This window comes from Sorex fumeus, unplaced genomic scaffold (assembly GCF_029834395.1).
Source record: "Sorex fumeus unplaced genomic scaffold, SorFum_2.1 ptg000039l, whole genome shotgun sequence".
NCBI lineage: Eukaryota > Metazoa > Chordata > Mammalia > Eulipotyphla > Soricidae > Sorex > Sorex fumeus.
In genome coordinates this window covers 6,796,346-6,821,658 of record NW_026606096.1, presented here as the reverse complement: position 1 = coordinate 6,821,658, position 25,313 = coordinate 6,796,346, and the positions used below count along the sequence as shown (strand labels likewise).

Here is a 25,313-nt window from a genome sequence, read left to right as displayed (position 1 = left end):
ACACCACACACATACAGCCAGCCACACACACACACCAGCCACATGCACACCAGCGACACACACACGTCCTGTCACACCCACACAGCCATCCCCATGCACATGCCAGTCACATCCACACCAGCCACACACACCAGCCCCACGCACACACCAGCCACACACACTCCATCTGATTTCCAGCACAGCCTGCTGGGAGGCAGCCCTCTCCCACCCCAACGGAAAGCACTGCAAGGCAAGGTTCCTGGTGTCCAAATTTATTTCACAATCCCTTCCAGAGTTGCTCCGGGGCCTGGGAAAAGCTGGGGAGGTGGGCGGTGGCACCTGCAAACCTCTGGAGAGGTCAGTCCTCCAGGCGGCCCCTTCCCCGGGCATTCCCAGGGTGCAGGCCCAGGCGGGCAGCCTCGAGGAAGCAGGGCTCTGCCTCCAGGCTGAGAAGGCATCGAGTCTACCTCCAACCCCCCGCTGCACCCCCAGGCCAGCCGGAAACAGGCAGGCAAGGAGGCAGAGGTGAACTGGAGAGAAGGGGGGGACCCCTCAGGCACAGGCGGCCTTTGGTCTGTGAGGTTAGGAAGCTGGTTCTCGTTAGAGGAACCCCATGGGGGTGAAGCTGGGAGCCGGTCCCTGTTAGAGGAAACGCCAGAGCAGGGTGGGCTGGGGACGCGGGGGTCTGGTCTCAATAAGGCCTGGAAACTGTCTCCACTTCAAAGCAGACCTCTGTATTTGGGGCGCCGGGGAGGGGAGGAAATAAAAGGACTGTCAGAGGAATGCTTGTGAGCTGTGGGTGAGAATCGGTCCCGGGGGCTCGGGCAACGTCGCTGGGGTTGTTTGTAGATGCCAGCAGCTCGGTCCTGGGGAGGGAGGGGCCGGAGGGGGGCTCGCGCCCTCCCAGAAGTGCTGCTCCTCCCCCACCCCATCCTGGCTGGGCTCTGGGCTGCCACGGAGACGGCTCAGACTGGGGCTACGTAGTTTCCAGGGAATGTCCCAAACTTCTGGGTCCTCCGGGAGACCCCTGAAAGAGGAATGAGAGAAATGAGTGCCTCCCTCACCCTTGCAAGACTGTGAGGATAAGGGGACGGAGGGGGGAGGCGGCTTCCCCCTGCTGGCCAAGCGCAGAACTGCGGGTGGAATGCCAGTCCCAGGGAGGATTGGCTTTCCTCATTCCTGCTCCCTCTAGTGGCAGAAACGTAGATGGGCAACGCTTCCTACACTGGATCACTGATGCGTGGATCTGCTGAGTTTACCAACTGCCTGCAATTTTGCACACAGCTCGGAATAACCCCGCCCTTCCTTGGGAAAGCATGGAAGCAGGAGGATGACTCACACAGCCTAAATTCTGTGACACCCTCATTTTAGAGATGGGACCAGGAATGCTGAAGTCCAAAGCACTGAGCTCTTAGGGGTGGAGGTGGGGGGCGAAACCTCCGATCTCTGCTACAGAAGACACAGGAATACAGATTGAAATAAGAGTCCTGTGTCTTTCCTCTGGGGCAGGCTAGCATCCTGTCCCCAGGCCTGGCTGACATGCCCCCGGCCGCCCCACACCCCACTTTTCCTCTTTCAAATTCTTCCTCCAGAGAGCCTTCCCTGACCTGTACTGTCTACGGTACTGTTTCATTCAAGTGTGGGACACTTGTTCATTTGAATAAAGGCAAATTGGGCCAGAGAGATGGTGCAGTGGTCAGGGCGCCTGCCTTGTATGTGGCCAAACAGGTTTGGTCCCTGTCACCTCACAAGGTCCTCTGAGCACCACCAGAAGTGATTCCTGAGTGTGGATGTGGAGCCAGAAGTAAGCTCTGAGGATCACCGGGTGTGCTCCCCCCCCAAAAAAATAAACAAAACAAAACAAAACAGGGGGCAGTAGGCTAAGTAAGTTTGGAGTCCCCTGATTAATTTTTTTATTGTTTTGGTTTGCTTTTTATTTTGGTCATACCCGGCGATGCACAGGGGTTACTCCTGGCTCTGCACTCAGGAATTACTTCTGGCGGTACTCAGGGGACCATGTGGGATGCTGGGAATCGAACCTGGGTTGGCTGCATGCAAGGCAAACGTCCTCCCCGCTGTGCTATTGCTCCAGCCCCTGGGGTCCCTGGGACACAGCCTGTCCACTCGGGAGCCACGGAGCATCGGGACCTTTCCTGTTCAGGACTCACGGCTCCTGCCCCCGACATGCTCCTTCCGTCTTGTCTGTAAAAACTGGTGAGACTTTATTCACGGTTGTAAAAATACTCAGAAGCAGGAACACGCAGAGTAAACCCAGACTGCGCCTAACAACCCGGCTCTCGCAGGGGCACTGGCTGGACAGGTGAGGGCCTCTTAAGGCAGGTGTGTCTGGGCTTGGCTGGGAGGGGCCGGCCTCTGCCCCACACTGCAGGGGCGGGACCTGCAGCGCTGGTCTCTGAGGACAGCCCTGTTCCTGTCCCCGGAAGCCCAGGGTAGTCTACAGCCATACGGCCCTGAATGCACCCGAGCTCATCAGAAGCTGAGGGGAGCGAGGGACTCAGTCCTCTGAGGAGACAGCCAGCCGGGCTGGGGGTCCTTTCCATGCAAGACGGGACAGCCCCAACTTTTCTGTTCTGGTCCAGTGGCAGGGGAGGGCACTCAACTAGGGCATGGGACCCCATCCTTAGCCCTCTGGAAGGGGGTCCCCTCCCCTCTGCTCCCAGGCTGCAGAGACCTCTGTGTGTGTGGGGGGTGCAGGTAGCTATATGTGTGACACGAGCTCTATCAGGGACCCCAGGCCACAGCCCTCAGCAGTGCCTGAGGTGGACCCCAGGCTGGTATGCGGGGTCTCGGCCGAGCCGCCCCCTCCCCCCAGGGAGCCCACGCACCCACGAACCAGCCGTCGTCACACTGCTGCATGACATCCACCCGGTCGCCCTCACGCAGCTCCAACTCGTCCTCATTCTGGGGCCTATACTGGTACATGGCCCGGTACCTGCGGAGACGTCATGGTGGCAACCTGGGGTCCCGCCCTGCCCTCCGTGCCCTCCCTGGCATGGGGTGTTGGCACCCACGTGTCGGCGCTCTCAGGTCCCTGGCCAAGATGTAGGGGAATGGGGGGGCTGCCTGGCGGGGGCTTTCCTGGCCAGCCTGCCCTGCCTGCAAAGCCACAGGCAGGGCATAGCGTGGCCCCGGGCCCCAGGCTGACACAGCCATCTGTGCTCCGGCACCTCTCCCAGGGGGTGTGAGGGTGGAACCACCTGGTGGCCGGGTCTGTCGAGTCCAGCTGGGGGAGGTGAGACGGTGGGTCTGTGCCATTAGCACTGCATCCGGGGCAGCCCCCTTGCCCCCAACCAGCACCCCCCAACAGTACTCACGGGGTCCAGTGTATCTGAGTGGTGCTGGGCGGGGAAGTCCCCAGGTCCACGGACCGAGTGGAGCCTCCAGGCTGGGTCACAGTGGAGGCCGGGGTGCTGAGACTCTGGGGCATCTACAGGAAGAAGAGGAGGGGAGAAGTGAAGCCAGCTGTCCAGCTGCACCCCACTGTCGCCGTGCATGATGGGTGGAGTGGACGGGGCCACATGTGTGGGCCCATGAGCGTCTTTCAACCCAGAGCTTCTAGACACTGCAGTTCCACTCCCGGCAGCGTGGTCGGTGGGAATGGGTGCCCCTTATTATTATTATTATTATTATTATTATTATTATTATTATTATTTTGCTTTTATAGTACCCGGCGATGTTCAGGGGTTACTCCTGGCTCTGAACTCAGGAATTACCCCTGGCGGTGCTCAGGGGACCATATGGGATGCCAGGGATCGAACCCAGGTTGGCTGCATGCAAGGCAAACGCCCTACCTACTGTGCTATCGCTCCATCCCCACCCCTTTTTATCATTATTATTATTATTATTATTTATTTTTTGCTTTTGGGGTCACACCTAGTGATGCACAGGGTTCACTCCTGGCTTTGCACTGAGGAATTACTCCTGGTGGTGCTCAGGGGACCATATGGGATGCTAGGAATCAAACCCGGGTTGGCCGCATGCAAGGCAAACGCCCTACCCGCTGTGCTATCGCTCCAGCCCCTGGGGCCCCCTTTTTAGAGAGGAGAAAACCCACGCAACAGAAAGGGCGAACCACCTGCCCAAGGCCACACAGCCGGCCAGGGTCAGCCGCTGAATGCAGAACCACCCTGCTCCTGAGCAGGGCGTGGGGCTCAGGAGGCCTCAGCTGGTTTGGGGGTGACCCTCCCCGGCACTGGATGGCTGCTCCCCAATCTCCCCGGGACACAGCTCCAACTGGAGGGTTGGGTCCACATACTCAGCCCTCAGGTATGTCAAGCAGGGAAAGAGTCCGACACTCAGGGGAAGGGGAGGCCTCCCCGGCTCCTAGGAAGGGGTACCCGGAGGCAGTCACCTCACCTGGGTCTGGGCTCGGAGGTCATGCGGAGGGAAGGTGAAGCCGGTGCGGCGGGGGGAGGTCCGGCCCCCCCAGTCCGTGGGGTCGACTGGAGTGTGCGGTGTTACGGGGGAGCCGGGGTGGCGGGCCACGCGGGAGGAGGCGGGCAGGGGGGACACGGGCAGCTGGGGGCCGTCGTCGCACAGCCGCAGGCGCGGCTCCCGGTTCACCTGCACGTAGCTGGCAGGGAAGATGCCCTGGCGGCTGGTGCCCGAGATGCGGCCCTCGTACCAGTTCTCGTTCACCTTCCGCGTCAGGCAGATGCGCTCGCCCTGCGGGTGGGGGTGGGGAGGCGGTGGCGTGAGTGAGTGTGGGACCAGCAGGGGCACCTGCCCAGGAGGGGGGTGAGGGCCAGCCCAGGCTGCCTGTGAGCACTCTGCCCACTCGGGGCGACCTCTTCCCCGGGCACAGCCGGACGGGAGAGGAAGCGGGCACGGCCGTCTGCCCACACTCCTCAGCGCTGAGTCTCTCCCGAGCCCCAGGGGCAAGCCCGGGGCATCCAGAGAACTCTCTCCCATGGGGGCTGTCCGTGTATAACAGCTCCAAGTCCACACTGACCCTACCCAGGCCATGCTCTGTGGCCATGGGCATGGGGCTTTGCTGCTCTGAGCCTTGGTTTCTCTCCTGTCGGGTGGAGGCAACCCTGATGCGGACTTGGGAGAAGCACTGGCCACCTTTGCCATGGCCAGTCCTTTCTCTGTCCCCACAGAGCCCTGAGAGCACTGCTGTGTCCCCGAGTTCACAGGCTTGGGGGTGGGGGGGAGGCACTGCTGGGCTTGTCTCCTGGGCTCATTTCTCAGACCAGTTTATGGTTTCTACCCAAAATCCCCACTTTCTTTCTCTCCTCTCTCTCTCTCTCTCTCTCTCTCTCTCTCTCTCTCTCTCCTCTACCCTCTCCTCTCTCATTCTCACTCTCTCTTCTCCTCTCCTTCCTTCCTTTTCACAGAATCATTGAATCACAAAGTTACAAAACTTTGTGAGTTACAGAACAAAGTTGTTCATGATTGAGTTTCAGGCATCCAGTGTTCTAACACCAATCCCTTCACCAGTGTCCACTACCCCCACCAATGTCCCTAGTTTTGCATTCTCTCTCTCCCTCCTTCCCATCTTCTTTCTTCCTCTCCCTGTCCCCCCTTTCTCTTTCTCTCTCTTTCTCTCTCTCTCTCCCTCTCTCTGTTTTTGGCCCACACCTCACAGTGTAGCCTCGTCCTTCTCGAAGCCGGGCACTTAAGGACTTACTCCTAGCTCTGCACTCAAGGATCACTCCTGCTGGGGCTCAGGAGACCATCTGGGGTGCCAGGGATAGAACCGTGATCAACCACTTGCACAGCAAGCACCCTTCCCACTGTTCTATCTCTCTGCCCCTACCATTCCCGACTTTCTAAGGTGATTTTCAAACTTTCAAACGTTCTTGACCATAATCTATAGAAAAAACCATGTTTCAGTACACCTACAACCTTAATGCTAGTCACTCTGGCTTAGGTGCCCGGCTTCGAGAAGGACGAGGACAGACTCGCAAGTCTCTCACCGCCAGGGCTGTGGCCACAGCTGCCCTTGCATGGCCCCGCGGCCCCTGCCGCTGCCTCGGAACTGCCTGCAGAGCCTGTCACTCTCTACCGACGTGAGAACCGGGCAACAGAAACCGCGACTAAGGGAAAAGCACTTTTTACCAACCACCCCTATGTGTACACACACATGCACATATACCCAAACTGCCAGTGCTGCACAGGGTGGCCTTCCTGTGGGTGAAGGCTGTGGATATTCCCGCTGTTTGCTCCACGTGTCTCTGTGACCCTCAAGCCCACTGACTCTCGGCTTAAAACAGTCCAGGGGCTGGACTGATAGCTAGCACAGTGGGTAGGGCGTTTGCCTTGCACGCGGTGGACCCAAGTTCAATTCCCAACATCCCATATGGTCCCCTGAGCACTGCCAGGGGTAATTCCTGAGTGCAGAGCCAGGAGTAACCCCCGTGCATCACTGGGTGTGACCCAAAAAGCCAAAAAATATAAAAAAAAAAAATCCAGTTGCCCGCCCTCCCTCCCCCATCCCTCCCTTCCTTCCTTCATTCCTTCCTTCCCCCCCTTCCCTCCCTCCCTCCCTCCCTCCCTCCCTCCCTCCCTCTCTTCTCTTCCTTCTTCCCACTTTTTGGGTCACACTGATGAGCATCACAGTGATGCTCAGGGGTTACTCCTGACTCTGCACTCAGGAATAACTCCTAGCAGTGCTCGGGGGACCATACGGGATGTCAGGGATTCAACCCAGGTTGGCCACGTGCAAGGCAAACGCCCTCCCCGCTATACTGTCTCTCCGGCCCCTCCTGCGTTTCTCATGCTACATCTCCACAGCTCCAAGATGAGCACTTTCAACTGGGGACATTAAGGGCAGCACAGTCAAAGAGATGGGTGAGGTGGGACGAAGTTGACATCCTGGGCAAAGAAGGTACCCTGGAGGTGTTCACACATTACCAGCACCACCCCCCTGGCCCCCACGCCCTAGCTGGTCTCGCCCACCTTGCGGAAGGACAACTCCACGTCCAGGTCCCCCTTGAAGTTGTACAGGGCCACGGCTTCTCCATACTCCAGCAACTGGTAGGTGGGGGGCTTGATGGGCTTGGGGACCTCCCCAGCAGGCAGCACCTAAGGGGAGAAAGTCCTGACGAGGAATCCTCCAGACCTGGGGCTGCAAGAGGAGGAGGCGCCCCAGGAAGGGGATGCCTAGGAGCTGCCCACCGCAGACAGGACAAACACTAGACTCGGCCGAGGACTGGTTTCTCTAAGGGGGTGAGGGAGGAATTCCCACCAATGGAATGAGGCTTGGGCACTGCCCGAGCAGCCAATGGCAGCACCAAGACAGAGTCAGTCCAGGGGAGTTGAGTGGAGCCGGGATCTGAGGAGTTCGACGCAGGAGTGGGCACCTGCACCCACGGCACTGGGGTCTCCACTGCTGAAAGCCATGTGCCCTCTCACCCTCCCCTGCCACCCGCTCGGGTCCCCACCCACGCTCCCACTTCAGCACTCACAAGAACCAAGATGCTAACAGTCTATTTCACACTAAGATGTCAACAATTGCCAAGTGGAACAGAGCACAGACTTTGTGGAACCTCAGGACCAGAAGAGATTATCCCAAGGGGAAGGGAAGTCTACTGATGCCTATCAGGCCTAGAGCCTGAGTGCAACAGCCCAACAATGGCCCAGAGGGGAAGTCACAAGGAAATGAGAAAATCAGCTTGATTTGCAGCCAGAGAGATAGTACAGGAGTTAAGGCTCATGCCTTGCATAAGGCTGACCTCAGTGTGATCCCTGGTACCACATGGTCCCCCGAGCACTGCTGGGCTCATTCTCAAGGTCTCTGGACCACTGCCCAGGGGGGCCCAGGTAATCCACAGCAGCTTCCTCCTGTCTTTGCAGTCAACCACTAGCCCAACTGTCCAGTATCACTGGGAGAGGCCCCTGGAACTCCGGATCTTTCTCTTGGAATTTTCTTGGAAGGTCTCCCAAGAGGGAAAAGCAGAGAAAGGGCTTGATTTGAATGGGAAAAAAATATACTTGAAACATCAGTATCTGAAGGATATGGTTAGAACAGTGCTTCGAGGGAAAGTTATAGGGGCTGGAGCGATAGCAAAGCAGGTAGGGCATTTGCCTTGCACGCAGCCGACCTGGGTTCGATTCCCAGCAACCCATATAGTCCCCTGAGCACTGTCAGGAGTAATTCCTGAGTGCATGAGCCAGGAGTAACCCCTCTGCAATGCCGAGTGTGACCCAAAAAGCAAAAAATTAAAAAAAAATTATAGCATTAATACTTCCTCTAGGGGAAAAGATTTTACCAGTAATTTAAAACAGAATTAAACATTCTATAACTCAAACTCAATCATAAACAACCCTGTAACTGTGATTCAATAAGAAAATTTAAAAAATTTTTTTAACCAGAATTTCTCAGTTGGGAGTCGTTATGGCTCTGTGCGTGCCCCCAGGATATTCCAAGGGGGCCACAGTGAAAACTGTGTAAATGGGGCACAAGACTAAGGGGTCACCTGTAGGATAGGGTGAGGGGTGAACACAAGAAGGAGGCCGTGGTCAGAAAAAAAAGGTGGAGAAACACTGAAACTACTCTCCTAAGAAACCAGAGAGAAACAAACAGAAGGAAACAGAAATAAAGACATTAAAAAGGAGCAGAGGTCAACAGAATTGAAAGCAAAAATAAGGGGGAAGTGAATGACATCCTAAATTCGAGTCTTTGAAAAGACATAGAAAAATTCACACAGACTATAATTTGGAAATCATCTGCCCCACAGGCAGGGGGAGAGTGTGGGATGGGGGTATACTGGGGTTTTGGGGGGTGGAGGATGGGCACTGGTGAAGGTACAGGTGTTTCATTGTATGACCGAGACTTAAACCCAAAAGCTTTGTAACTGCTCTCACGGTGATTCAATAAATAAAATTATTGAGCGATAGCACAGCGGGTAGGGCGTTTGCCTTGCACGCAGCCAACATGGCCGACCCGAGTTCGATTCCTCCGCCCCTCTCGGAGAGCCCGGCAAGCTACTGAGAGTATTCGATATGCCAGACACAGTAACAACAAAGTCTCCAATGGAGACGTTACTGGGCCCGCTCGAGCAAATCGATAAAAAATGAAAAAATAATTCAGACACTCTAGCCAGAATCACAGAAAACACAGCTGGTGAGAGAAGAGACCAGGGACAACAGTGACAGGACACAAGAGGAAGGCACGGTAGCTTGTGATGCGGCTCCGCCGCGGGGTTTGTGTGTGTGTGTGTGTGCATCGCTGGGGCTTGAACCCGCAGCCTCACATGCAGAGGACGTGCCCTCTGGCCGAGTCACAGCCCTCCCCAGCACGGGTGTGTCTGAAGGAATTCCAAGTGAATGGTCAGGGAGGTGGTGGCTCAGGGGTCCCGCAGAAGCTTTGATGTGGGACGCCCTGGGATGGATCCCTGGCAGGCACACGGCCCCCAGCACAGCTGAGGTTAGGCCTGGGCACTGCAGCGAAGACACACACACACACCAGTGCCAGAGCTCTCGCAGTTGATTGATCGAACCCCCAAGATGTCTCTGGAAATCAGAAACCCTAACTTCAGAGTCTGCATGTTCTACTTGACCGCTCGCCTCCCTGCAAGACACCATGAGGGGAAATCTGACCCTTCCCGTGTGACCTGTGTGGAAATGTCAACGGCACACACTGCACTTACCACCTGCCAAGAAGGTTCTGCCCAAAGGCAACCTCAGAGAGCTGGGGTGTGAGCCCAAGGTGGCCACACCACCAGGCTGGCGGCCCCTGGGCCCTGCCCTCAGCTGCTGACAGCACCCCCTACAACTCCCCCCCCCTCCAGTCCCTCCCCAGTCCCTCCTCACCGGACAAACATTTCCTGAGTCCAAGTGCAGCACTGGCCAGCCCAAGGCAGAAGGGGACTGTGATCTCTGCCCAGGGCTTCGGCGGCAGAGATGGAGAACAGGATCTCTGGGGCAGAGACTTCTGCCACCCCCACCCCTCTGCCCACTCACCTCCACGTAGTTGGCAGGGAAGATGCCCAGCCGACCGTGATGTTCTCCCTCCAGCCAGTTCCTATCCACCTCCTTGTGGATGTAGACAATGTCACCCTTCTTCAGGGTCAGCTCCCTGGGGGCAGAGGCGACAGGCAGCCAGCTGGGCAGAGGCGACAGGCAGCCAGCTGGGGTCCCCCAATCCTGTTTCCTATCCAGCGCCTCCCCCCCCCACCCCCGAGAAGAGAAGACACCGACTCGGGCCCACCCCCATCCCCAGGACACACCACGCAGGAGGTGAGGGGCACTTACTTGGGGGACAGTGCCTGGAAGTCAAACTTGAGCCTGGCGGCCCTCCTCTGGCAGGGGAGAAGGGGCGGCGTCAGACAGGTGGCACGGCTGGCGGGGCAGGCCACGGGCACAGCCGCTGCCCTGCTTCACCCGGACCCCGCGCCCAGCTCCTTACCTTCTCTTCCTTCCTGGCAGGGCTGCGCCCTCGGTCGGGGGCCCCGGGGTCTGCGGAGAAGCACCAGCTCAGTCCGGGAGGGTCACCGGTCCCCCAGGGGACAGCGGGGTGCAAGGGGCGTGCGCCGTGCGCTCCGGGACCTTCCCGCCACCCCGGGGCGCCCGGCAGCGCGGGCTGCAGTTTGCCGGTGGTGGGCGTCGGGGCAGCGCGCGCTCGGGCTGGGGCCGGTGCTCACCTTGGACTGAGGAGGGGTAGACAAAGTCCCTCCGGCCCAGGAAGGGGCTCCCCGTTTCCGCCATTCTGTGGGGGCTCAGGGGCCGGGAGGAGCCCTGGTAAAGTGCATTCGGGGCACTGGAGCTCCAGGCTGAGGCCGGGCTGGTGGGGACAGAAGGAGGGAGCTGCTCACCCCCAGAATCCCAGACCCCCTCCCAGACCCCCCACTCCCGCCTCTGCCTGCTCCCCGGGGCCCTTGTACCCATTTGGGAGGTCCGGCGGCCTCAGGGGCGCTGAGTGCGCTGGGGGCGCGGGGCGTGCGCGGGGGACGAGCCGGGAGAGCGGGACGCGCGCGAGAGGCGCAGGGGCGCAGGGGCGCGGGGCTTGCGCGGGGGACGAGCCGGGAGAGCGGGACGCGCGCGGGGGGCGCAGGGGCGCGGGCCGTGCGCGGGGAACCAGCGGCGAGCGCGGGGCGCGGGGGGCGGAGGGGCGCGCGCGGGGGACGCGAGGCGCGGGGTCCCCGGCCGGCCCTCACTTACCGCGCCGCGACCCGCGGCTCCCGCGGCTCCCGCGGCTCCCGGGGGCGTCGGGGCGCCCGCGCGCTCTGCGGGGAGAAGGAGCCGGAGACGGGCGCGGTCAGGCGGCGCCGCCTCCGGAAAGTTGGCGGCGGGGCAGGGAGCGCGGCCGCGGGGTCCTAGCGGCGCCCGCGCGGGCGGAAGAGGGCGGAGGCCCAGCCCGGGGTGCGGGGGCGCCCGGAGCCCACGTAGCGCTCGGGATCTCCGCGGGGTGAGGGCCGCGGTGGGAAGGGCGCCCCACGTACTTGAACCCTGGGGGACGGCAGCCGGGTCTCAATGGCCCGCAGGTCCTTGTCCAGCTCGGCGCTCAGCTTGGCGAGCTCCCGCTCCAGCAGGACCTGGGGGCGGGGCAGTGGGGGCGTCGGCCAAAGCTCACCGGACAGGTCCAGCGGACACACGCACGCTCGCTCGCTCGGGCCAGTGCCCGCGGACACGCCGCCTCGGCCTCCCGACTCCCGGCCCGGGGCCCCGGGGCGATCATTTGTCTCCTACCCAGCCCACTGTCCACCCCAGAGGGTACTTAGACACACACACATACACGCACGCACAAACACACACTTCACATACACACTCAGTCACATACACACATAGGTACACTGTCACAGACAAACAGAAAGTCACACACAAATACACTGTCACAGACAAACAGAAAGTCACACACAAATACACAAACATGTACACACATATATACACGCGTGCATACAGATACAGAAACACACATGTATGCACCCACAGGACCCCTACAGCCACATATGCACACACACACACACACACACACACACATACACACTCCTCCAGTCTTTGCCCCTGCTGTTCCTCTCTGACTTAATAACTCCCTCTAACTCTTCCCATCTAGTCAGGAATAATCCCCAACCATTCCAGCCCCCACTGACCCCCTCCTCTGCTCCAGGGCCAACACCCCGTGTCTGTGCCACCACACGCCAGACATGAATGTCCTCAGGGATGGGGCAGCCGGATGCAGTCAGTAGGGGGCAGAGAGGATCATGCAAATTTCGGTCCAGGCCGTGTCTTTGGTAACTGTGCCTACTGCTCATCACCCTCAGCTGTCCCCCAACCGTGCTTGCTCGGTGACACTCACCTCGATGGGCTGGGGGGGCTTCTCAACAGCATCATCCACCAGAGGTTTCTTGGGCTAAGGGAGGGAAGGGCTAGTCAGGGGGTGACCTCACATTCCCAAAGCAGAAGCTGGGGTGCAGCCGCTCACCTTCTGCCCCGTTTCTAGCTCTTGCAGAAACTGGTTCCAGGAATCTTCTGTCCAGACACTGTCCGCCTTTTCTCGGCCCCTGGGTGCCTGCACGGGTGTGGTGGGCACCAACTTGGGTACAGGGGTTCTGGGGTGCCCGCCAGCTCAGATAACCCTGAGGTCTGCCCCACTCACATGTCCCACCGTGCCCACCTAAGCACTCGGGGCTCTCTTCGTGGCACAGAGCAGCCCCTGGCCACAGGGCTGTCATGTGGCACCAAGGCTGGACAAGGACACCAGAGGGCAGTGGGTACCGCCTCTGGGCAAGTTACCTGGGTCGGGGTCTGGAGCAGAGATGGGGACACTCCGGAGTTAGAGTTGAAAGTGCTTTGAGGAAACTCTTCAGAGGAGTCCCAGCTTTTTCTAAAGAACCAGAAGTTCATCTCTTCAGCTTCGTTTTAGGGAAACTGAGGCATGTATGAGCCCCACAGTCTGGGGGGAGGCACCGCTCCCCACCTGTTCCAGGCTATCTTTTATGGGGGCAAGGTTCTCTCCTGGCTCTGCACTTAGTGCTCAGGGGACTGTATGGGGTGCCGGAGCATGTGGGGCCCTGGGTGGACCTTGTGCAAGGCAAACGCACTTTCCTTTACTAGTTCTCTGGCTCAGGAAGGGGGGAAACTATGAGCTCCAAGTGCCTGGGGCTGCTCCACTCCTCACAGTGACCGGGCAAGTCTGATCTCTTGAGCCTCAATTTCAATGCCTATGACCCCCACCTTCCCAAGGGCATGTTGCAAGGACAGGTGTAGGGATCCCGGAGAAGGCCCATCCTCTGCCCCGAGCAGCACCCCTTTCTGGCAGTGAGTGCTCCCCAAGGTGCTCAGCCGGGGCCCAGAAGCTATGTGGCTCTGAGGCAGGTGGTCTCACCCATGGGGTCCTACTGCACTCTGGAGAAGCTAAGGCCAGGAAAGAGGCGGGCTGTTCCTGGGGGCCTCAGCAGCTGTGGCCTCTGTCCTGTGCCATGCTCGCTCTCGCTAAGATGTCCAGCCTCTGTCAAGATTAACATTCCTGGGGCTGGAGCGACAGCACAGCGAGTAAGGCGTTTACCTGGCTTGTGGCCAACCCGGGTTCAATTCCCAGCATCCCATAGGGCTCCCCGAGCACCTCCAGGAGTAACTCCTGAGTGCAGAGCCAGAAGTAACCCCCGTGCATTGCCAGGTGTGACCCAAAAAAAGAAAAAAAAATGAACATTCCTAGCAAAAGCCATTGAGGAAGCTTTTCAAGGACAGGGTGAGAGGGGAGGACCAAGGGGGGAACTGTCCTTATGACCGGTTCTGGCAATAAGGTGTTGGTTCTGGCAATAAGGTGAGCAGTCACAGCGAGCGAGGAGTGTGTCACATGCCACACGACCCCCCTCCACAGCTGGGAATACTGGGTGCAGCTGGCCTAGATTGCCCCAGGTCACATGACCAGTGGTCCCCCATTTGCCTGAACCCGAACTCTGGGTTCCAAACCTTGAGCCTAGTTAGGTTCTTTAATAGTGACCTGTAGGGCCACCGGCCTGTGAGACGGTGCTGCTGAGCTTGGTCCACCCAGGGGCAAGTCACAGTCTCTGTGCGAGTCATGCCCTCCTGGGCTCCGGGCGCCGCTGCTCTCTCACCCGTGTCCCACTCCCTCTGCCCCAGGGCTGTGAGGAAACTTCAGGGCTGGAGCCGGGAGGGTGTTTGCCTTGCACGTAGCCAACCTGGGTTCTATCCCTGGCATCCCATATGGTCCCCTGAATACCGCCAGGAATTAATTCCTGAGCACAGAGCTGGGAGTGACCCCAGAGCACTGTTGGGTGTGACCCCCAAATAAAACAAACAAACAAAAAAACCAACTTGGGTTTTCTCTTGGGCTTCCAAGCGGATGTGCCCCTGAACCCCGCCCCATGTGAGCTCTGAGTCTGAGCGTATCATGGCTGTTCCTGAGCAAGAAGGGGTGCAGCCCACCCTCCTGAGGCTGGGGCCGTGGGGCTGATAGGCGGACCTGGGCGACCCGAGCCGAGGTTGTCAGAGCTGTGGCCACCAGGGGGTGCCAGTCCCCTGGAGGAAACCAGCAGGCTGCCCCCACACCCCAGGTCCTTTCCCCCCAGGGCTCACCCGCTCAGGGAGGTTGGGCCTGGCCTGCAGGCCGGTTTCTGCTGGAGGCCAGGATGCCTGAGTTCCGCAGAAGCCGCGTTGGAGGAGGCAGCTGAGGGTGGAAGAAGACCAACAGAAGTGGGAGGAGGAAAGCGCTGGGGAAGAGGGGATCTGGGCACCCCCTGAAGGACCTGGCACCCACAGACCTGCAGGCCTGAGTGGCTTGTGGGGGTGGGGAGTGCCCGGATCACTCAATGTGGGCTTTGCACAGGCTTTACCAACTCTTCACAACACTCAGAGAAGGTGCCCCTAGCCCCCATATGACAGATGAGGGAAGAGAAACCCCCGCCCCTTGGCCACTAGGGCCAGTGGTCCACTAGTAGACCAGTGCTGCCTCCAGCGGTGGGGTTGAGTTCACCAAAAGTGGGTTTGTGAAAACGCAAGTCGAACGAACCCACCTGGGCAGCCCCAAAGCCTGGCATGGCCGTGGGGAGGAGGAGAGGCAGGTATAGAGTTGGGGAGGGCCGCCTGCACCCCCTCACCTTTGGGTCCCTCCTCAAAAGTCCAGTCCAGCTGCAGGTCTAGGGAACAGAAAGGACCCGGTCAGGGAAGGGTGCTCCCCAGCCTCCCCCTGCCTGGGGTTGAGTCAGGGCCCCAAGAATGTCCCGAGGGAGGAAAGGAATGAGGAGGGCAGTTCTCAGGAGGACTCGAAATGCCTCTGGCAGATCTGGGGCCAGAACCAGCTCAGCCAGCAGACCTGGCAGTGGCCTTGCCCAGAGCGTCCTCTCCTGTTCCCACACTCACCCTCGCCCTGACCTTCGCAGCCCTGCCCTCACTGGCCGCCTGGCAGCACGCCCCTCTTCCTCCTCTGCCCTCTCTCTGCCTGCACTTCCCCTCAGCTCAGACTCCTCACAGCTCCACGCCCCATGCATTGCCTTCTTGGGGCCTCCTGGTGCAAGCAACTGACCAGCCAGCCTGTCTGATGCCCGGGGCAGCTCCCGCTAACCACCACGATGCCTCCAGGGGGCCCCAGCCTTCCTGCCGCTCCTAGATGCTCGTTCTTTGCAGTGAGTTAAGGACCCCCTGCTTTTTCCAGATGGCTATGGTAAACAGTGCTGCAATGAACATCCGAATGCAGATGTTGTTTCTACTCTACTTTTTCGCATCTCTGGTCACATCTCTGGGGTGGGGGTGGTGGGAGGGATACTGGAAACATTGGTGGTGGAGAATGGGCACTGGTGGAGGGATGGGTACTCGATCATTGTATGACTGAAACATAAGCATGAAAGTCACTGTCACTGTCACTGTCCTCCCGTTGTTCGTTGATTTGCTTGAGCGGGCCCAGTAACATCTCCATTGTGACAATTGTTACTGTGTTTGGCATATTGAATACGTCACAGGTAGCCTGCCTGGCTTTGCCGTGTGGGCAAGATACTCTCGGCAGCTTTCCGGGCTCTCCAAGAGGGGCAGAGGAATCGAACCCGGCTCAGTCAGGCTGGCTGCGCGCAAGGCAAATGCCCTACCATTGTGCTATCGCTCCAGCCCAAGCACGAAAGTAAACAAGAAAAAAAAAAAGGACCCCTGCTGTCCCTAATTCCCCTTCTCCCCAAGCCTTGCCATGTCTGCCCACACCTCTCTCAAGAGGCTAGTGAGGGCATCAGGGATGACCATGTCCTCTGTGGTCAGTTTCTAACGATGTCTCAGCAGCTTTTGTCAGGATGGGCCTCTCCCTGTGGGAAATTCCCTCTGCACCCAGCTTTGAGTAGACCGTGGTGGGTCCTTCAACCACCTTCTCTTTGTCCTGCTCATCTCAGTACCTCTGACCATACGAGGCCTCCAGGCTCAGTCCCTGGGCCTCTGCCTCTCCAGCCCCCTAGCTGACCTGGCTAGGCACGCTGCTCACCAGAAAGCCAGCTATCGGGGAACCCACAACCTGAATCCCTGAGGCCTAAATCAGAATACCTTGAATGGAGTCAGAGAGAGAGAGAGAGAGAGAGAGAGACAGACACAGAGACAGAGAGAGAGAGAGACAGACAGACACAGAGAGAGAGGGAGAGAGAGAGAGAGCAGGGATGCAGGCACTTGCATGTGGCAGACCCTGGCTGCACGTGGTCCCTTGCATGTCACCAGGTACAGCCCTGGTGGCCCCAAACATTGCACGATGGCCCTGATCATTGCTGGCACCCCAAGCAGCACCACATCCTTGGGTCCTAGATAGCTGGGAATCTTTGGAAAGGGCCCTTATGCTTATCATTATTATTAAGTACGTAAAGTAAAGGCCCTCCCGTTGATCTTCGATTTGCTCGAGCGGGCCCAGTAACGTCTCCATTGGAGACTTTGTTGTTACTGTGTTTGGCATATCGAATAAGTCATGGGTAGCTTTCCAGGCTTTGCCGTGCAGGCGAGATACTCTCGGTAGCTTGCCGGGCTCTCCGAGAGGGGTGGAGGAATCGAACTTGGGTCGGCCATGTTGGCTGCATGCAAGGCAAACGCCCTACCCGCTGTGCTATCGCTCCAGTGGAGTGATAGCACAGCGGTAGGGACTGGAGTGATAGCACAGCGGTAGGGTGTTGGCCTTGTATGCAGCCAGCCTGGCCGAGCCAGGTTTGATTCCTCTGACCCTCTCGGAGAGCCTGGCAAGCTACCGAGAGTATCTCGCCCGCACGGCAAAGCCTGGCAAACTACCCGTGACGTATTCGATATGCCAAACACAGTAACAACAAGTCTCAAAATGGAGATGTTACTGGGCCCGCTCGAGCATTATTATTATTATTAATTTATTATTAATTAGTTTTAGTTTTGTTTGGGGACTATACCTTGGTGATGCTCAGAGTCACTCCTGGCTCTGCACTCAGGAATCACTCCTGGTGGTGCTCAGGGGCCCATATGGGACACCAGAGATCCAACCTGTGCAAAGCAAGCTCCCTCCCCACTGTACTGTCTCTTCGGTTCAAACCCCTGAACACCACTTGAGAACCGCCCCCCCCACCCCTTCCCCCCTGTCCAGTCACTTTGAGTTTCCATGTGAGGCTCACCCCCAAACTAAAGATGTGTATCTTAACTGCTCGCATGGACTGTGCTTCCTGGTGTGGGAGGCTGAAGGCCTCAGTCCCTAAACTTGCCAGGAGTCACTGAGCCTCCGTCAGCACCTGTCACAGCGTGTCTGGGAGTGGCTCTAAGGCCCTCAGGAACCCAGTCCCACTTGCTGTGATGTGCCTCCCCTCCCCCACTGCATTTTCTCTTGCTACTCCAGCTTCTGCCCCCAGGTCTCATGCGCCCTCTGCTGGCGAACTCCTCTCCTCCCGCCGGCCTTGACCTTGCCAGCGGGCCCCAGCAGGAGGCAGCCTCAGGCCTTTCAAGCACACCAGGCCTCCGGCAACAGCCACTGCTCTCGGTTCTGCTTTCTCTTCCCCACCTAGGACAGCGCTGTCACAACTCAGGGCTGAGCAGAGGTGCTGGGACAGCCTGGAGGAAGGCGAGCTCTGTCTCAGGGTCCCTCCTCCTGAGGGGGCCCCTAGACAGGCCAGCTTTAGGGGCCCCCCTCATGGGACAACCTGTGCTAGGTAGATGGACTCCCCCGAGAAGGTGAGCTCCGTTTCCAACCCCACTGCCAGCGCAGTCCAGCAGAAAAGGGATCCAGGAATGGGCTCACCCGGCATTTTCCGATGAATCTGCTGGAACATTCTCCGGTACCAGTCCCTAGGGCTGTCGACGCTCTGGGAACAGCAAAAGCAGAAGTTCAGGTCAGGCCCAGTATCAGGGTCTCCTCACTGAGTCTTTCTCTGGCCTCTTTGAAGCCCCATGGGCTGGGCTGTGGTGCTGATGGGAATAACATCAACTTCGTGCAGCACAACACAGTGGAAATATACAAATGAAAAGATCTCCATCTGCAATGAGCCGTTAGCTGTGAGATCTGGGGCGGTCTACATTCTCTGTGCTTTGTGGGGTGACACCCATCGGTGCTCAGGAGACCACGCAGGGTGCTGGGAGATGAACCCAGGCTGGCCACGGGCTAGGCGAACAAATGTTCTACCCACTGTACCATGGCCCCCATCTCCACTCTTTGCTTTTTCCTTTCTTTCTTTCTTTCTTTCTTTCTTTCTTTCTTTTTTTTTCCTTGAACATTTCTACAAAGAACCTGTGTTTCTATGCAACAAAGGCCTAATGCAGGGCTGGGGAGATGGTTCTTGGGCTAATGGCATGCTTTGTTTGCATGCAAAAGGTCTCAATTCTATATGTGGCTCCTTGCTGTTTCCCCATCACCCCCCTCCCCGACTCCGCCCCCCCCCCCCAGCGCCTGGGCTGAATCTCATCACAGAGCCGGGAATAGCTCCCCCATGACCCCCAGCACTGCTGGCTGGGGCCCCAAAGCAACAAAAAACAAATAGCAGCAACAGTGAAGTACAATAAATAGTATAGGGGGATGGTATTTCACAGCCCCACTTCCTATGACGTAGGAGGGGGCATGACCAAGTTATAGAAGGGGGGGCCAGAGGGTGGGGGAGTGAGGGATGGACCCAGAGGCAGGAGTCAAGGGGTGGGACCACAGGGTCTGGCACCTCCTTCCATATCAGACACAGTCAGGCTCTGGGGCTGGGAAAATTAGAGGCGGCCTCTGCCAGGTCCAGCCCTGCAGAGTGGTTCCCTCCCTTGAGACTGTGGGGGCCTTCTAGATTCCCCTTTATCCACCATCCACTTGAGCCTTTAACTTCAAGGGCCCGGAGGCCCTCAGGGTTGCAACCCTGCTACAGTCTGGAATGGTTTGGGGACAGCCTTTATTCCCCTCCCCCACCCAACCCCTCTGCCACTTTCATAGAAGTGGTGCTCAGCATCGCCCCGCCCCCCGCGGCCCTGGACTCACAGATCGGGGGGCAATGGGCATGCCGCTCTCGTCCACCGGCCCGATCCCCTCATACTTGACCCAGCGCTTGTCCTGACGCTTGCTGTCCTTGGTCCATGTGGCTGACCAGTTCTGGGCATGCTGGGGGTTGGGGGTCTTTTGACTCCCCGGGGCCCGGTTCCCAGGGCCTGGCCAGGTCTGATACCAGGCGGAGTCTGTGGAGAACGTGAGGGGTAACATTAGCCGAGGGCAGGGCCCACCTGAACTTGCTCAGGCCCTGGCAATCCAGAACATTGATCCCTCTGGGTCCAAAAGTTTCAACATTTCCTTGTTTGTTTGAGTTGATGACGCAGATTCTATAAACCTCCGGTTCCCCAGCAGGACCACAGGCCTCTGTTTGTTTTTGAGTCCGGGTGAATAAAAATGGATTTTGTCTTGAGAAAGCTGTTCCCCACCCTGCTGCTTTCTCGGGCTGTCCTGAGAGTCTGCAGAGTACGGGCTGGGAATCATTACGTGAGAGAATGCTGGGGTGTCCCAGAAGGGAATGGCACGAAAGATGGTTGCTTTGGAGGGGGGCAGAGTGAATTCAGACCTGGCCTTGTCCATAGCAAAGACTCGGCAGTTCTGTAGTCTCGGGCCATGCCTGGGCCAAATGCCCTTGACCCGTGGACACAGTTACTTCCCCAGAAAATTTGGTCACAAGACAGAGGGGAGGGAGCAGAAGGATGTGAGCGTGTGCCTGTGTGCATATATGAGTGTGCATGCCTTGTGTGTGTGGCACCTGTGTGTGTGTGCCTGTGTGTATGAGTGTGCATACCCATGTGCGCAACTGTGTGTGTGTGAAAGCGTGTGCGTGCGTGCGTGTGTGTGTGTGTGTGTGTGTGTATGTGTGTGTGTGTGGTGATCTTGGCTTCAGGTTCCTCAACAGGGAGATGCTGCTGATGTCACCTTCCCCTGCCCAGTTACAGCGGCCCTCCGTGAGATGTCGCACAGAGTCCTGTGTACTCTGCTCAATTAATTTTTTGCCAAGTAAGTAAACGCTCTGGCACAGCATCTGCCCTTGAGGGAATGTTCATTAAGGGATGCTGCCCAGAAGGTCCCAGGACCTGTGGACCTCATGAACTCCTCGGGGCCCGGGAATGGCAGCTCTCATGCCCTGTCCAAAATGCTGCCAGGCTAGTGGGTCCAGCCCAGAGCTGCCCTTGGGCCTCGCCCAGTGTTCGTCCCGCTCTCCTCTGTTTCCCTGCCCTCACTCCAGTTGCCTGCTGCAGTAGGTGGCCACAGCACCAGGCAGAGGCAGAGTGCCCAGCCCCTCTGGTCCAACACAGCCTGGTGGGGATGGAGGGTAGGCTCAGCCATTCAGACCCCTCCGTGCCCTGCGGGGACCCAGCTCAGACTCACCTGAGTGTCGGGGAGCTTCTCTCCTCGGGGGGTAATGCCCATTGCACACGGTCCTGGGCGCAGGGTCGTGGAACTGGAAATTAAGGGTGTTGGAGCCCCCATTCCGGATCACGGGCACCTGTGGGGAGGGGCCAGGAGCAGCAGCTCAGGCCCAGAAGTTTCTGCAGAAGGGTGGGAGTCCAGCCAGCAAGGCCAGACTCAGCCTGCATCCGCCCGCGGGGTGGGGGGTCATCAGCCTGACACTTTCCGCACCAACAGTGCAGCCCCCCTGAGCTCTCTGCATCCCTGTCCTCTTTCCTGTCCCACTGCTTCCTGGGAGGTCTCCATCTGGGGGCCCGCCCGGGCAGCCTTCCCCCGCACACACTCACTCACCCTTGTCCCCCCGGAGGAGGACGCCGTGCGGTTCCGGAGGTGGCGGGGAATGAAATCGTCCAGACTGAGGCCAGCCGGGAGGGTGCAGGAGGAAGCCTGCATGCTGGGGTCAAGGCTTGGGGGCTCCTCCTCGTCTCCCCTGTGGGGAAGAGGGAAGGAAGGGAAGCCCCGCTGGGTCCTGGGCTCCACCTTCCCTGCTGGGGGCCGGGGGGGGGGGGGTGGCCGGCCAGCAGGGTGGGCGCTGAGGACCCAGGAAGCGGCCGCTGTGGGCACCGCCTTCAGGCTGCCCGTGCAGCTCCAGGCACAATGAGCTGCTTGTCAGGCCCCAGGCAGGGGGCGGGGGTGGGGAGGCTGGCCAGGAGCGGGCCTGCTGGACAAAGCCTTGGGCATGCGGGCCTGCTGGCCAGCCCCCCTGGGGCTCTTCATGCCGCAGCTCCCCCAGAAGGCAGGCCGAGGAACTGGGGCAGCTGGCAGGAGGGCTGGGCACATGGGACCTTGTTTCAGTTCCTCTGCCTCCCCCAGTTTGCCTGCTGGCGGGCACCAGGGGTTACTTGGGCTTGGCTCGGAAGAGGCCTGGCCAGCAAGGCCACCCGCCCACAGCCCAGCTGGGCCAAGGCTCCTCGGAGGGGGAGTCAGAGGCACTCCCTGGCAGAGCCGCCGCTCTGGGAGCCAAGGGTGATGCCCTGGAGCTGCTCTCTGGCAAACAAGCCCCCCACCCCCTGTCTCCCACCCCTCCAAGGTGGTCTTGGGCCTCCCTGCAGTACAGGTGTACCTGGCCAGTAGGCACCCTGCCCCGTGCAGGTGTTAGTCCCGGGCTGCAGAGATGGAGGGTTGGGGCTGCCCAATAGCACATGTGTCCCCCGAGAACCCGTCCCCTGCGCCCGCACCCGCACAGAGCCAGCCCCGTCTCCTCCTGGGGATGTGCCCTCTCTGCGTCTGCCCAGTAGGCTTCCCCACAGGGCTGGGCATATGACAGTGAGGTGCTGAGGATGTGACGATGATGGGGCCACAGTGGGGAGGGGTCATGTGAGCGGCGTGGGACGAAGGGGTCCCAGCCCGGGCAGCCAGGCGGTGTGCAGTGGGCAGTCATGTGAGAGGCACAAGGATCACGGGGACCAGAAAGGATGAAGGGACATAAGGAGGGGGGTTGTTCAGCTCAGACCTTGGGGTGCTGGAGGCTGAGCGGCTGGGGCAGCCCAACCCCTGCTCCCCCCTCCCCCTGTCTGGTGGCAGAGGGGATCCCTTTAGGCTTTCTCCTGCCCCTGGAAGGCAGTGGGGGGAGTGGAAGGCAGAGGCTGGAGGAGGGGCCATGTACCAGCTGGATCTGATTAGGATGCCTACCCAAACACGCAGGCACACCCCACTTCCTGCTGCTCTTCCTGCCCGTGCAGGGAAACCGAGGCAGGGGGCAGTGGAGGGTGGAGGCCTGGGGCAGGCGGGTTCCTAGCAGCACCCCTGCCTTACTGGCCAGCGGCAGAATCAGCAGCTCGCCCGCCACTGGCCAGGATCCTTCCTGGAGTCCTGGGCAAGGAGCTGCCCCCTCCAGGAGGATGGGGAGCAGGAATCACTCATGAGGGTGCTGGGGTCCACTCTGTCCTGGAAACAAACTGCTACCTGCAGGGTCTGCCCCCCCAGGGCTGGCAGGGATGGAAGATCCCCACGCCCAGCCTGACATTACGGGACCTCTCCCATCTGGCAGTTGTGAGGCTGCAGGAATTCCCTGGAGTTCTCCGGGATCTCAGGGAGCCCCGTTGAAAACCTTTGCAGCCTTAGGGAGCCGCAGCAGCTCTGCCTGGTGGGCGGGCCCCTTCTGGTCCCCGACCTTGGGGGTCTCCTAGCCCACACGCTTTCCCAAGCGTTTCCCAAGCACTGGTCGGTGCGCACGGGGCCGGGCGCTCTGAAGGTCGCCTTCCCTGTTTAGGACTGATGGCAGATTTCGCATCTCTTTCCTACCCGGAGTTTGCGGGGAGGACCCCTCGCGAGGCGCTGGGCGCGGGTCCCTCTCCCACCCCACCTACCTTCCCCGGCGAGCAGGTGGCACGGGCTGCGGGCGAGCTGGAGCGCCCGGGCATCTCCGCGCGCTCGTGCCTGGCGCGGTGACGGCCTGGCGCGGGGAGGCACCAAAAGCGGGGACAGGGCGTCCGTCCTCGTGACCCGGCCCGGACACGCGCAGGATGGGGCGCGAGGAGGAAACGGGGGACCGCGGGGGCTGAGGGGCGCGCGGACGCCGTGGAGTCCGTCCCCCTCGGAGCCGGACTGCGGGCCGGGCTGGGGGCGGGGCTGGCCGGCGCTGGGCGTGGAGCGCGCTGGGGGCGCGGGGGTGCCGCTGTCCCCCGCCGAGGGGGCGGGCCGGCCGGGCCGCGGCGCCGGGAGGGGCGGCCGAGGGTCCCCGGGGAGCCCGCGCCGCTTTCCCAGCTGCCTGGCCGGCCCCCTCCCCCGCAGGGCTGGCGTCGGGGCGGGGAGCGCCACTCAGAGTTTCCAGCGACACTTCCAGCGGGAGCGGCCGCGCCGCCGAGCCAGGACCCAGGGCAGCGCTGATTAGCCCGGCCGGGAGGCTGGAGCCGAGGCCAGAGACCAGACGGGGCGCAAACCCGCGGCGCCAGATAAGGCCGAGTCGGAGCCCGCCGCCCCTAACACACAGGCGCACAGACACGCTCACACACACACACGGACACACGCGCTCACACAAACACACACGCACGGGGACACACACACACACACACACACACACTGGTCAGCGTGCTTCCCACTCGTGCCAGCTCCGCTGGGGACATCCCCTTGAGGAAATCGGAACCCCCTGGGCGTGCCGCACCCCTGCAGAGGATGAGGGTGCGGTCCCTTTGGCAGGAGAGGGTTAGCGGGGTCTTAGTGTTCCCATACACCGTGTTTGTTTTGATCTGGTGCTTTTCCGCTCTTCCGGAGGCTCTGACACAGCTGCCGAGGGCCTGCGCCCATAGGCCACTGAGCTGGTGGCCTTGGTCCCCCTCCCTTTTTACCCCTAACCCCACAGGTGTTCTAGAGAGTGGGTGCTCAAGTGGGTCTGGACGGCTCAGGACGGTTTCTGAGCCCTGCTAAGTTCCAAACCAGCCCCACAGCCAAAGGCTGGCTATTGAGCAACTTCAGATTCATTTGGGGAATGATCACTTCTAAAACATGAAAACATCGTTGCCTGCCTCGGGGTGGCACCTGGTGCCCTGCCCGCCAAATGCTTGTTCATAGCACCAAGGGCTATAAGCTCTTCCTCAGTCAGTAGGGTGAGAAGGGCAGCCTGAAGTGGCATCCTTTGCAAAAGCAGGAGGGAAGGGGTGGGAAGGTCAGAGCCTCCTGAAGTTGTGGGGTGACCTGGAAGCAGATTCAGGGACTTCAGTGAGGGGCCATTCTATGAGATGGAGACTCAGAGTTTGTTAGGAAGCATCTTTGCAAGGGCTGTTGTAGCGCTGGCTAAGTAGCCACCTCCCTGCCCCCTTTCGAGAACCTGATTCTCAAAACTGAGGACGGTTTCTGAGCCCTGCTAAGCTCAGAAAAGACAGCTGGGAGAGCAGCGCAGGCGCTGGGGGCTACCTGAGGGAAGGTGGGTGCCTCTCCCTCCAGACTCTACCCGCAAAGCTCAGATGCTTAGAGACCCACCCCAGAGCTGCCCTCAGGATGCCCATTTCCCTGGTCTCCCGTTTTCCCCACCTGCCGGGATCCTCGGGACTAGGGTAGGCCACATTTCTTTCATATTCTTCCTTGTTCTCCAAAGGTGGTGAAGCTGAAGGTCTTCCAACTCCAGGAATCCTGGTCATACCCCCTCACCAGCTGGGAGCTTCTTACTCTCAAAGGCTCTGACCTGAACTCCAAGATAAATATTTAATGTAAGAGGGTGCAGCTGGGTTGAAAAAGGTCCCCACTTCCTGTTCCTCGCAGAGAGAGGTAGGAGCTGTGGGTCAGGAGCTGGGAATAGGCTACCAGCTTCGTCTCTAAGTGCAGAAGGAGCGATAGGCAGCTTGGGGCAGGTGGCGGGGCAGACCCTGTGCAGACTGGGGTCTTGCTGAGCCACTGGGCTCCTGCCTGGTCTCCTTGGCGAGGGCCCCCCTGGGCTGATCCCTTCCCCTCTCAGGCCAGGTCCCTGCCTGGTCCCTGCCTCCCTGCCCAGCCAAATTTGCTCTCCCAGGGTTTCAGGCTGCATATGCACGTATGCACCAAGGAGGAGCTCTAGCTGGATCCTTCCAGCATATTCCCCCAGTGCCGGTGCAGA

The 25,313-nt window shown here is 59.7% G+C and overlaps 1 protein-coding gene across 1 annotated transcript; it reads right to left on the bottom strand.

Annotated features, from left to right (window-relative positions):
• Positions 1-241: 241 nt before the first annotated feature.
• SORBS3 (sorbin and SH3 domain containing 3) lies at positions 242-23,671 on the bottom strand. Its single transcript, XM_056119116.1, has 21 exons — positions 23,095-23,671; positions 21,077-21,215; positions 20,705-20,777; positions 19,325-19,518; positions 18,116-18,179; positions 15,006-15,044; positions 14,485-14,575; positions 12,679-12,769; positions 12,368-12,454; positions 12,242-12,295; positions 11,388-11,480; positions 11,107-11,171; positions 10,590-10,729; positions 10,355-10,404; positions 10,201-10,247; positions 9,910-10,024; positions 6,904-7,029; positions 4,357-4,665; positions 3,315-3,427; positions 2,826-2,932; positions 242-1,006 (listed from the first exon to the last, which is right to left on the bottom strand). The coding sequence occupies exons 2-21, from the start codon at positions 21,176-21,178 to the stop codon at positions 945-947; spliced, it is 2,022 nt and encodes a 673-aa protein (XP_055975091.1). The 5' UTR covers positions 21,179-21,215; positions 23,095-23,671; the 3' UTR covers positions 242-944.
• Between the last annotated feature and the right edge of the window lie 1,642 nt (positions 23,672-25,313).